The sequence below is a fragment of the Somniosus microcephalus genome, chromosome 2 (genome assembly GCF_052327205.1).
Source record: "Somniosus microcephalus isolate GS21.2 chromosome 2, FLI_Smic_1.0, whole genome shotgun sequence".
NCBI lineage: Eukaryota > Metazoa > Chordata > Chondrichthyes > Squaliformes > Somniosidae > Somniosus > Somniosus microcephalus.
Window position 1 is genome coordinate 274001082 of NC_140988.1, and position 13624 is coordinate 274014705.

Sequence of the window (13624 nt, forward strand, 5' to 3'; positions counted from 1 at the left end):
CCTTGAGTATTGTGTGCAATTTTGGTCACCTTCTCTGAGGAAGGATGTTCTTGCCATGGAGAGAGTGCAGCGAAGATTCACCAGACTGATACCTGGGATGGCAGGAATGACGTATGAGGAGAGATTGGGTCGATTAGGCTTATATTCGCTAGAGTTTAGAAGAATGATAGGGGATCTCTTTGAAACTTATAAAATTCTAACAGGACTAGACAGACTAGATGCAGGAAGGATGTTCCTGATGGCAGGGAGTCCAGAACCAGGGGTCACAGTCTAAGGATAAGGGGTTTAGGACTGAGATGAGGAGGAATTTCTTCACCCAGAGAGTGGTGAACCTGTGGCATTCTCTACCACACAAGGCAGTTGAGGCCAATTCATTAAATATATTCAAGAAGGAGTTAGATATTCTTAAGGCTAAAGGGATCAGGGGATATGGGGAGAAAGCAGGGATAGGGTACTGAGTTTGGATGATCAGCCATGATCTCATTAAATGACAGAGCAGGCTCGAGGGGCCAAATGGCCTACTCCTGCTCCTATCTTCTATGTTTCTATGGTATTGCTGGCCTCCTTGGGTAAAAAAAAATTGTGTTAAAATGGAGGCACACAGCCTCCTTAAAACCTTTTACTGTCCGACCCATCTCCTGAGAATGGATTGGTCGCCTGGCCTTGGACCTGTCTCTGTTAAAACCAGAAGCGGGCGGGTTGGAAATGTTAAAGACTTTTTACTGAAATCTGGCCCAAACCACCCATTCTTGGGGGTTAAAATTACTCCCATTGTTATTTTTGAATTTACCCCACTTGAATCGCAGACGGTGTCCTCTGGTTCTACTGTTCGAGAAGGTGAAATAGTTGGTCATTGTCTACAATATCTAGTCACTTTAGAATCTTAAAAACAGCAATCATATCACCTCTCAACTTCTCTTTACCAGTGAAAACATGCCCAATTTACATAATTGCTCCTCGTAAACCAATTCAGCAATTGGGAAAAAAACACTGTTGCATTTAGGCTGCAGCAGGGCATGTAAACATCAGAAACCACACTCCATGTGCTAGACTTCCATGGGCAATGCCATGGGAGAGCTATTAGTAAGATATTAGAAACTAGAAAGCACCATCAAGTCTCCTACCAGAGTTGCACAACATTCCCAATGGATCCAATTGATAGATCTGTGATGGTATCACCATTCAAGTCCTTTTGCCCATCAATGGACAGTCCAAAATATTGCAATTGTGAGTTGATTTTTGAAGCTTGTATTTTCTAGAAAACAGATCAAAATATGTTTAGAATGTTTATTTATTCTGAGATAGAACAGTAAGCTGGAAATAAAGGGCTAATTTTGACTGAAGTACAGCCTAACTTATACGTGTGTATGTCTTCCTTGAGCTTTTAAAGGTTTTGCTGATCTCTAACAGTATACACATACTTGCGTGATTTTAATGACAATAGAATCATAGAAAGTTACAGCACGGAAGGAGGCCATTTCGGCCCATCATGTCCGCGCCGGCCAACAAAGAGCTATCCAGCCAGTCCCACTTCCCAGCTCTTGGTCCGTAGCCCTGCAGGTTAGAGCATCCCAAGTGCACGTCGAAGTACTTTTTAAATGTGGTTAGGGTTCCTGCCTCTACCACCCTTTTAGGCAGTGAGTTCCAGACCCCCACAACCCTCTGGGTGAAGAAATTTCCCCATAAATCCCCTCTAAACCTTCCACCACTTCAAATCTGTGATCCCTGGTTTTTGACCCCTCTGCTAAGGGAAATAGGTCCTTTCTATCCACTTTATCTATGCCCCTCATAATTTTATACACCTCAATAAGGTCCCCTCAGCCTCCTCTGTTCCAAGGAAAACAGACCCAGCCTATCCAGTCTTTCCTCATAGCTAAGATTCTCTACTCCCGGCAACATCCTTGTAAATCTCCTCTGTACCCTCTCTAGTGCAATCACATCTTTCCTGTAATGTGGTAACCAGAACTGCACGCAGTACTCTAGCTGAGGCCTAACTAGTGTTTTATACAGTTGAAGCATTACCTCCCTGCTCTTGTAATGTGTATTCCCTTTCCTTGTTAGCCCTCCCCAAATGCATTATCTCACACTTCTCTGGATTGAATTCCATTTGCCACTGTCTACCCACCTGATCAATTTATTGATATCTTCCTGCAGTCTACAGCTTCCTTCTTCAGTATCAACCACACAGCCGATTTTAGTATCATCTGCAAACTTCTTAATCATACTCCCTATATTCAAGTCAAGATCATTGATATATACCACAAAAAGCAAGGGACCTAGTACTGAGCCCTGTGGAACCCCACTGGAAACAGTCTTGCAGTCACAAAAACACCCATCAACCATTACCCTCTGCTTCCTGTCTCCGAGCCAGTTTTGAATCCAACTTGACACTTTGTCCTGGATCCCATGGGCTTTTAACTTCATGACCAGTCTGCCATGTGGAACCTTATCAAAGGCCTTGCTAAAGTCCATATACACTACATCAAATCTGGAAATTATGGAATTTAGCCAGAGGTGATAGTTATCTCACAATGCAAGTGAATTGAAGGACACCTTTAGAAGTGAAATAAACTCTAAAGAAAGAAAGAACTTGCAATTATATAGCACCTTTCATGACCTCACAACCCTCAGGACGTCCCAAAGCACTTTACAGCCAATGAAGCACTTTTGAAGCGTAGTCACTGTTGTAATGTAGGAAACACGGCAGCCAATTTGCACACAACAAGGTCCCACAAACAGCAATGTGATAATGACCAGATAATCTGTTTTCAGGGTGTTGTTGAAGAATAAATATTGATGAGGACACCAGGAAGAACTCCCATGGTCTTCTTCGAAATAGTGCCATGGGCTCTTTTATGTTCACCTGAGAGGGTAGATGGGACCTCAATCTAACATCTCATCTGAAAGACTGCACTGGAGTGTCAGCCTAGATTTTGTGCAAGTCCTGGACTGGGACTATGAGCCCACAACCTTCTGCCTCAGAGATGAGAGTGCTACCACTGAGCCATGGCTGACACCTCACCTACTACATCTAACTTAAGAATGGTTGATATAGAGACAGGGTGCTTGAAATAGAACGTGTCTCATTCCCAAGGACTAAATGCCTTAAAAACAAATCTATTGCTTGAAAATATCAAAAGTAAGGATTTCAATTAGTACTTTAATAAAACAAAATGTCGCAGGCTTAAATGTTTAGCCTGTAAGCCCTTTAGAATTATCAGGAAGCTCTTACTTGTGTATGTTTTGGTTGGATTGTTCTTTGATATCCATTATAAATGTAAACAACTCCATGTTGTTCATCTTCTACAGGTGCTCCAACTGCAACATCATTGTAACCATCCAGATTGATGTCAGAGATAGCAGCAATAGCAGCTCCAAATCGAGTGTTCCTATCGTTAACTGGTCCGTCTAAGATGCCAGTCTTTTCCAGGCTACCCTGCTGAATTACACACTTACTCTGTTAGACTGCATTGATGTTGATGCACTGCACAAATAAAAATATACACTTCAAAGACAATGGCCCAGAAATGATGCTACATTGGGGCCTCCTGCTGGGACGAACGCTACCAGGACAGCGTTGCACAGTGAGTTTAGCGCTGGGCTAATGGTAATGTGGGACCAGCAGCTTTTGTGGTGTTCACGAATTTCTAGGCCATTGTTATTTGTATAATATTAGTGCAGCATATATGCCATTTCATTTATTTGGTTTAACAACTCTTCTGCACCTTATTGTTTTCCATTACAGCATAAATATCATATTACCTTCATTTTTACATTTCAGTTTGAACCAATGCCATTTACACTGCTAATATGTTCATGGTCCTATAGTTATGGGCCAATTATCTACTCTCAGCTAATAATACATCCCATACTCAGTGTTATTAAATAATAAAATTTATTGAACTGTTGTACACTAAGTAGAAGTGTTTCTCTACCATTATCAAGTAATGTTTTGCTACTGTACTGCAAGTTTGTTGCCCTTAGGCATGCAAGTATAAACGGAATGTTTGTGTAAAGGTTTGGGCAATATTTATTATCTCAGTAATTCTAATGGGATTTTTTTATTTGGATAAATTAGATTAAAGGATTTTGCTGGCACAAACTGTGTTCCCACTAAGAGGCTTCTGCTCAAATGCTCAAATTGATATTAGATTAAGTTGAAAAATCTTTTACCTTATTGACAGAGAACACATACACTCTTCCTTCCTCATTTTTGTGTTGACCCATAAACATAGGTGACCCAACCAATAGTACGTCCGTCAGTGAATCTTGGTTAACATCCACAGAGCACAATACGCTGCCAAAATAAGATCCAAGCTGAAAAGATAACAGGGATGAAATTCATTTTAAAATTTCAATTGTATACAAGTAGTTTAAGTATTTTAACTTTAAGTTATTAGGTTCCAATTGTGCATTTGTTCCATTTTCCTTCCTTCCCACTGAAACCTTTTATTTTTTCCATTGTCCTGCACTCTGCCTTGCACCAGGTGCAGGACAGTGGAAATAGGAGCAAAGATCCATTGCGTCAGGTCTACCCACCCATTATGCTGCCTGGCATTTCCTGGGGTATTTTCATGATATGACTAAGCCTGCCCCTATAATAGGAGCAGGCCCAGTGCATGCATTATAATGAGGTGAGGGGGCATTTTCTGCCTGTATTGTAATGAGGTGTGGCGGTGGGGGGGGGGAGGATTTCCTGTCTTATTTTCTTCTGAATCTGCTTGTTGGGCACCTCAGCAAAGTGGCATCAGTCAAAAATTGGCACTATGACCTGCCCGGACTCCCATCGACTGGAGGTTGCACGGCTGTCTTGAGGGCAGATTGAAGACATGGAGGCAAGTAAGGAATTGTTACTTAATTTCTCCTCCACCCGGACAATATGAAAGCACCAGGGCCCCGAAAGCACCATAAAAACAGAAAATGATGGAAACACTCAGTAGGCCAGGCAGCATCTCATTTCCTCTTGTTTTTTTTTCAAGCAGACAGCCCAACCAGAGGGTAGTACTGTGCCTGGAGTCTGCTTGTGTTGGTCGTGTATATTTGTAACACCAGATTTCTGATTGGGCCCCTTGGAGGACAAGACCAGATTTCTGACTGGTCTGATAGCAAAATACTGCAGATGCTCGAAATCTGAAAAAACAACAGAAAATGCTGGAAAAACTCAGCAGGCCAGGCAACATCCGTGGAGAGAAAATAGAGTCAACGTTTCGGGTGGACCCTTTGTCAAGACTAAAGAAGCACAGGAAATGAAATAGATTAAGAGGCCAGGCTGGGAGAGAACAAGAGAGACGTGAAGAGACATTAAGAGGTATTCAAAATGAGACGAGATGGTGATAGGACAAGTGGAGACAAAAGATGGCTCTAGATTAGGTGTGAAATGCGCTGGCAGAATGGGAGACAGCTGCCATGTGGGAGAGAGGAAAAAAAAGAAAGTGGGGGGTGGGGGTGGGGGGTGGGGGGGAGCGGGGGGGGAAAGGCCAAAACAAAGGTGTGGATAAAAAATATAAGTAAAAATATAATAGGGGCCGAGGTTATGATCTGAAATTGTTGAACTCGATATTGAGTCCGAAAGGCTGTAAAGTGCCTAATCGGAAGATGCGGTGCTGTTCCTCGAGTTTACAGTGAGCTTCCGTGGAACAATGCAAGAGGCCGAGGATGGTGAGGTCCGAGTGGGAATGGGGCGGTGAATTAAAATGACAGGCGACCGGAAGCTCGGGGTCACCCTTACGGACTGAACGGAGGTGTTCCGCAAAGCGGTCACCCAATCTGCGTTTGGTCTCCCCAATGTAGAGGAGACCACATCGTGAGCAGCGAATACAGTATACTAGATTGCAAGAAGTACAAGTAAATCACTGATTCACCTGGAAGGGGTGTTTGGGGCCTTGGACAGTGGGAAGGGGGCAGGTATAAGGGCAGGTGTTACATCTCCTGCGCTTGCACAGGAAGGTGCCAGGCAAAGGGGAAGGGGTGCTGGGGGTGATAGAGGAGTGGACTAGGGTGTCTCGGAGGGAGCGGTCCCTACGGAATGCTGAAAGGGGAGGGGAGGAGAAGATGCGTTTGGTGGTGGGATCACGTTGCAGGTGGCGGAAATGGCGGAGGATGATCCGTTGAATGTGGAGGCTGGTGAGGTGAAAGGTGAGGACAAGGGGAACCCTATCGTGGTTCTGGGAGGGAGGGGCAGGGGTGAGGGCAGAAGTGCGGGAGATAGAACGGACACGGTCGAGGGCCGTGTCAACCACGGTAGAGGGGAATCCTCGGTTGAGGAAAAAGGAAGACATGTCTGAAGCACTGGTGTGGAAGGTGGCATCATCGGAGCAGATGCGGCGGAGACGGAGAAACTGGGAGAGTGGAATAGAGTCCTTACAGGAGGCAGGGTGGGAGGAAGTGTAGTCCAGGTAGCTGTGGGAGTCAGTGGGCTTCTAGTGAATGTTGGTCAATAACCTATCCTCAGAGATGGAGACGGAGAAGCCGAGGAAGGGAAGGGAAGAGTCAGAGATGGACCATGTGAAGGTGAGGGAAGGGTGGAAATTGGAGGCAAAGTGAATGAAATTGTCTAGTTCAGGGCGAGAGCAGGAAACGGCACCGATACAGTCATCAATGTATCTACTCTATTTTCTCTCCACGGATGTTGCCTGGCCTGCTGAGTTTTTCCAGCATTTTCTGTTTTATTTCTGATTGGTCTCCTTGGACGACAAGATCAGATTTCTGATTGATCTCCTTGGAGGACAAAGCACACCCTCCTGAGTTAGGAGCATTCACATCAGTTTGTCTGGAATTTGATCCTGCCTGCTGGAGAGTAATTAAGATCTCTGCAATGTGTAATTTATTGTCAGCCAGGCTCCAGAGCTCACAGTGCTAACACTACCGCTTTCAGAGAAAAAGAAAAAAAGACTTGCATTTATATAGCACCTTTCACAGCCACTGGACGTCTCAAAGCGCTTTACAGTCAACGAAGTACTTTTGAAGTGGAGTCACTGTTGTAATGTGGGAAACAGCACAGCAAGGTCCCACAAACAGCAATGTGATAATGACCAGATAACCTGTTTTTTTTGTTATGTTGGTTGAGGGATAAATATTGGCCAGGACACCAGGGATAACTCCCCTGCTCTTCTTCGAAATAGTGCCATGGGATCTTTTACATCTACCTGAGAGCAGACGGGGCCTCGGTTTAACGTCTCATCTGAAAGACGGCACCTCTGACAGTGCAGCACTCCCTCAGCACTACACTGGAGTGTCAGCCTAGCTTTATGTGCTCAAGTCTCTGGAGTGAGACTTGGACCCACAACCTTCTGACTCAGAGGCGAGTGTGTTACCAACTGAGCCACAGGGCACACCCTCCTGAGTTAGGAGCATTCACATCACTCACATTGCCAAGTTCAGATAGGAAGGGGTGAGGCCATGAAGGGATTTTAACATGAGGATGAAAATTTTAAAATCAAATTGTTAGTGGACAATGTTCCCCCTAATTTTTTTTGGTTGCGCAGTCCCTTTAACGGGCTTCATGACCTATTCAAAATTTCGTGCATGCGCAAAATCTCCCATTCAAAAGCTGGTAAGCAGCCTGCGTAGGACCTCCATAAGCTGACGAGAACGTTGTTGGTGGACCACGAGCCAATGTAGCTCAACGAGCACAGAGGTGATGGGTGAATGGGACTTGCTGCGTGTTAAGAACATAAGAACATAAGAAATAGGAGCAGGAGTAGGCCAATCGGCCCCTCGAGCCTGCTCCGCCATTCAATAAGATCATGGCTGATCTGATCCTAACCGCCAATCCACTATCACAGAACCATCTCCTGAATCTAACAGAATTAGACACACGAAATAGGAGCAGGATCAGGCTACACGGCCCCTGGGCCCGCTCCACTACCCACAGGGCCATGACCGATCCGAACCTAGACTCATGTCCAAATTCCCGCCCGCTCCCCGTAACCCTTAATTCCCTTTAATTCTAGGAAACTGTCTATTTCTGTTTTAAATTTATGTAATGATGTAGCTTCTACAGCTTTTTGGGGCAGCATATTCCATGGACCTACCACCCTCTGAGTGAAGTAGTTCCTCCTCATCTCAGTTTTGAAAGAGCAGCCCCTTATTCTAAGACTATGCCCCCTAGTTCTAGTTTCACCCATCATCGGGAACATCTTCCCCGCATCTACCCGATCCAACCCCTTCACAATCTTATATGTTTCAATAAGATCGCCTCTCATTCTTCTGAACTCCAATGAGTAGAGTCCCAATCTACTCAACCTCTCCTCATATGTCCATCCCCTCATCCCCGGGATTAACCGAGTGAACCTTCTTTGTACTGACTCGAGAGCAAATATGTCCTTTCTTAAGTATGGACACCAAAACTGTACGCAGTATTCCAGGTGCGGTCTCACCAATACCTTGTACAACTGAAGCAATACCTCCCTATTTTTATATTCTATCCCCCTAGCAATGAAAGCCAACATTCCATTGGCCTTCTTAATCACTTGCTGCACCTGCATACTAACCTTTTGAGTTTCGTGCACCTGGACCCCCAGATCCCTTTGTACTTCAATACTTTCCAGTTTCTTGCCATTAAGATAATAACTTGCTCTACGATTTTTCATGCCAAAGTGCATAACCTCACACTTTCCAGTATTGTATTCCATCTGTCAAATCTCTGCCCACTTACTTAGCCTGTCGATGTCCCCTTGCAGGTTTTTTATGTCCTCCTCACTCACTACTTTCCCTCCCATCTTAGTATCATCTGCAAACTTTGATATGTTACACTCGGTCCCCTCCTCCAAATCGTTAATATAGATTGTAAAGAGTTGGGGACCCAGCACTGACCCCTGCGGAACACCACTAGTTACTGATTGCCAGTCTGAGAATGAACCATTTATCCCAACTCTCTGCCTTCTGTTAGATAGCCAATCCTCTATCCATGCCAGAATATTACCCCCAATCCCGTGATTTTTTATCTTAAGCAATAATCTTTTGTGTGGCACCTTGTCAAATGCCTTTTGGAAGTCTAAATACACTACGTCCACTGGTTCCCCTTTATCCACCCTATATGTTACTTCCTCAAAGCACTCCAGCAAATTTGTCAAACATGACTTCCCCTTCATAAAACCATGCTGACTTTGCCCTATTAAATTATGATTATCCAAATGTCCTGTTACTGTCTCCTTAATAATGGACTCCAAAATTTTACCTACCACAGATGTTAGGCTAACCGGTCTATAGTTTCCAGCCTTCTGTCTACTGCCCTTTTTAAATAAGGGTGTTACATTAGCAGTTTTCCAGTCTGCCGGGACCATTGCCGAGTCCAGGGAGTTTTGGAAAATTATTACCAATGCATCCACAATCCCTACCGCCACTTCCCTCAAGACCCTAGGATGTAAGCCATCAGGTCCAGGTGATTTATCCGCCTTGAGTCCCATTATTTTACCGAGTACCACTTCCTTAGTGATTTTGATCGTGTTTAGCTCCTCCCCCCCTTTAGCCCCCTGTTTGTCCAGTGTTGGGATATTCTTAGTGTCTTCTACTGTAAAGACTGATGTAAAATATTCATTCAGTGTTTTTGCCATCTCCATATTTCCCACCATTAATTTCCCGGTCTCATCCTCTAAGGGACCAACATTTACTTTAGCCACCCTTTTTCTTTTTATATAACTATAAAAACTCTTACTATCTGTTTTTATATTTTTTGCTAATTTACTTTCATAATCTATCTTCCCTTTCTTAATCAATCTTTTTGTTATTTTTTGCTGTCTTTTAAAGTTTTCCCAATCCTCTATCTGTTAGGATACAAGCAGCAGAGTTTTGGCTGAGCTCAAGTTCAGTGAGGGTGGGAGATGGGAGGCTGACCAGGAGAACATTGGAATAGTCGATCCCGGCAAATAACACATAAATGTAATGTTGTGCATGCATGTTGGTAGGACCAACACAGAATATGCTCTAATTTGTTAAAATTTATTTATTTATTGCCCATCCCTAGTTGCCGCTGAGAGGGTGGTCATGAGCTGCCTTCTTGAACCACTGCAGTCTTGTGGGGTGGGGGGGAAGGGGTGGGGCGGTGAGGAGAGGGAGAATGTGGTGCAGGTGTAAAGGGGATGGGGGTGGAAGAACCAGGCCTAACAGAGGGTGGGAGAATGTGATGTATCTTCCCATCTAGGTCACGTTCTTGCTCTCAGCCCCCACCTTTAGACCTGGATCACGTTCTTCCCCCCTCCCCACTGTTCTCACCGTGCTCCCCCCCAACAAGTTTCTGACCTTCTCTCCCCGAGTTCCTGACCTTCCCCTGCCGACCTTCTCACCCCCCACTTCCCTGAGTTCCTGACCTTCTCCCCCCGAGTTCCTGACATTCCATCCACTCTCCAAACTCCTTTCTCTGAGCTCCTCTCTCCCCAGTGAGCTCCTCTTCCCCTCTCTGAGGTCCTCCCTCCCCCTGCGAGCTCCTCTCTCCCCCTTCGAGCCCCTCTATCCCCCTGCGAGCCTCTCTCTCCCCTTCGATCCCCTCTCCTCTACTCCCTGATTTGATCTCCTCTGCTCCCCCCTTCGATCCCCTCTCCTTCCTCCCCCCTTTGATCTCCTCTTCTCCCACCTTTGATCTCCTCTGCTCTCCGCCCCCTTTGATCCCCTCTCTTCTCCACCCCTTTGATCTCCTCCCCCCTTCGATACCCTCTCCTCTCCCCACTTTGATCCCGTCTCCTCTCCTCCCCCTTTGATACCCTCTCCTCACCCACCCTTCGAACCCCTCTCCTCCCGATCTGATCCCCTGACCTTCTCTGCAAGAAGCCGAGGAAAGCGTGCCAGTGCAGGCCACAGCCGCCGCACTGTTTGGTACTGCGCATGTGCAACCGGATTGAGTGCCAAATGGGGGCGCATGCGCAGAGGGTCCGGAACACCACCGGAATAATAAGTAACAACAGAAAATGCTGGAAAAACTCAGCAGGCCAGGCAGCATCCGTGGAGAGAGAAACAGAGTTAACGTTTCAGGTCGAAGACCTTTCGTCAGAACTGGAAAAAAGCAGGAAAAGGAACAGATTTTAAAGCAAGTTTAGGGGCTGGGAAATGGGGGAGGGGATGAAAGAACAAATGGGAAGGTCTGTGATAGGATGGAAGGCAGGAGAAGAAAAGAGGCATTAAGAGATATTCAAGGCAAGAGGAGATGGTAATGGGACAGGTTAAGAAACAAAGGATGGCTCTAGATGGAGTGTGAATTGCGCTGGCAGAATGAAAGACACTGAAATAATCACCGTGCCCAGTGTTTGTAAATGGCCTGGTGGAGGGTAAACAAGTTCAGCCTGTCAAAGGCCCAATGGAGATGCATAGAGAAAAATCTTCCCTTTTCTTCAGCCATGAGGGCAACTCTATGTAAGGGCCAGGCTCCTACTGCACTTCTGGAGCAATGTTGCTTCTGTGAATGAGCAGAAGTTTGTAGTTTGTATGTAATTTGCTGATAAAGATTGATTTTTATGGCCTTCATAGACTGAAATTTGAATCAATGCACCATTTTTCCAAATGTAACAGAATGCAATGTCCAGCTTTCTAATAAATCAGCTTAATATCCCTTTCCTCAAAAACAAATCCAGACAGGTTGTGGTATCATTGTCCTTTCCAACAAAAGTAGAAAGTACAGGTCAATCAGAATTTGAAAGAAAAAGATGGGTTAGCACTGTACATGCCTGTTCTCCTTTTTGTGTCTGCTTAATTACCACCTCATCATTTAATCCAACTGTATAAATGACTATCTGGCCAGTGTGTTGGAAGCGTGGTGCTCCGGCAACATAGAACACAGAATCTGGTGTAACCAGGGATGTCAAAGAGTAACCTGTGAATGAAAATACATGTAATATATTAACAGAGAAAATATTGTTCGAAAGTCAATAGTAGGTTTATAAAGTGTAATATATATACTTTAAATGCTTAAATTGTGCTTTAAATGCTTAATTTATTCATCATTATAAAACCTAACACCTAGATTTGTCTATTAAGCAGGTTGAGGTGCATCTGAATTCATTCGACTTATTAGGATTGCTTTCTTTGCCTCCCTGAACTTTGGCACTAGTTAGGTTGAGTGTACCTGAAGTGTGCCCAGTCTGCCCTGATCAGAACCCACCCATAATTGTGGATTCAGATTATTAGTCTAGGTGTATGCTGCCTCTTGGCAGGGCCTTGCGCATGGAAAAGGGCATGGATATGCCTGAGAGGCCTAGACAGCAGTGGTAATGGCTGCTTGCCTAAGGACCTTCTGGCTGCTGTCCAAAAAAACAGCCAGCCAGAATACTCCAGTATTGAGCTCCTGTCCTACTGTCTCTGAAAGAAAAGAGGACTTATCCTTTCTGGTCCTCTGGTCTTTGCTGTATGTCCCTCTCCGATCCTTTAATCAGAGATGAGCAGGGTGCAGGGTCTAAGGCCAAATTCTTCTGGGAGACCTACAAAATGAGCATCCTTCAATGAGGTGTGTGTGTGGTGGGGGGGGGCGGGGATAAGAAAGGGTGGTTATCCCTAAGCCTTTCTCATTACCATGGCAACCACAAACACTCCAGATCCCCACCTTGGGAGGTAACCCTAGAAATTTGTGGGCAACATAAAGGGGTGAAGATCTGGCATCATGGCTATCTGCTCCCTTTTCTTCTTTGCCCTTGGGAACAGACCATTCCCCAGGTGAACCGGACAGAAAAATCAATCCATTATATATATAAAAAAGTTAAGTTCTAAACAATTAACTGTAATGAACAAAGCATTGGTCAGTGCAACTCTGAATCAAGCCACCAGGAGGTGAGTTTAAAAAAAGCTTGGGAATAACTTTCTTCCTCTCCATCCCTTCCTCTGGGGAGTGTCTGGATTCAGCTTGACAACTATCCATGGCAGGTTGGCTGAGATTAGGAACTCAGTATTTGGGATTTCACAAGCATAAACCTGCAGTCTGCCTCTATATGGCGCATGTTGATGTTTAATGTTATCCTATTTATGACTGGCAGTGCCACTGGGGCTTCTATGACTAGATAGGAAATTTTGCTCGTTGTTTATAACATCTTAAAAATTGTACATACCTTCTTGTTTGCCCTAATGTTGAATTGATGAGTCAGAAACTGAATGCAGAACCTTGATTTTGTAATGAGTGGGATTAAAGTTAAAGTTTACCTAAGTATGAACTGTCATTTCTATCTTGCAGAATGTCTTGAAAAATTTTCTTGGCAAAAATAGTAGTCTTGCCAGATGATTTATGGACAGTTGTGCCTGTCCAATCATAAGCTCCTACTGCTCCCAATATCAGCAAGTCCTGCAAAAAGAAAGTTTATCTTGAATAAAGTGCACAACTAGGAAACCGCACTCAATGAATTGATCACTGGGTGGCATTATATTTCACATTTTTCTATAGACGTTGCAATGGATTTAATTTTTTTAAGTTTTTGTTCTCATCAAGTTGAGGGACGTTACTGCTGCAAAATAGAACACTTTCCCATTTTGGGCCTACAGTGACAGCACCAAGCACTCCTGGGGCAGGTATTGCAGAGTAACGTTTCCTTTCCTCTACCCCAATTTTGGAAGAACACCCCTTACTGCACCAATGTTTTCAATTCCCACACGTGACGAGCCATACTTTAACCTTTCTGAGTGGGATTGGCAATTTAATGCCAAACATTTTTAA

General features: G+C 44.6%; 1 protein-coding gene across 2 annotated transcripts in view; it reads right to left on the reverse strand.

The window, feature by feature from the left end:
• itga2.2 (integrin, alpha 2 (CD49B, alpha 2 subunit of VLA-2 receptor), tandem duplicate 2) overlaps nt 1-13624 on the reverse strand; it is a 216607-nt gene that overhangs the window by 66164 nt on the left and 136819 nt on the right. Inside the window, exons 11-15 of one of the 2 annotated variants that reach the window (XM_085972514.1) lie at nt 13117-13255; nt 11655-11800; nt 4174-4317; nt 3233-3436; nt 1125-1255 (exon numbers count right to left, since the gene is read on the reverse strand). In XM_085972514.1, the coding sequence (XP_085828640.1) occupies nt 1125-1255; nt 3233-3436; nt 4174-4317; nt 11655-11800; nt 13117-13255 (764 nt within the window). Of the gene's footprint in view, nt 1-1124; nt 1256-3232; nt 3440-4173; nt 4318-11654; nt 11801-13116; nt 13256-13624 lie in introns of both variants that reach the window. The other variant, XM_085972511.1, reaches the window with a different exon arrangement.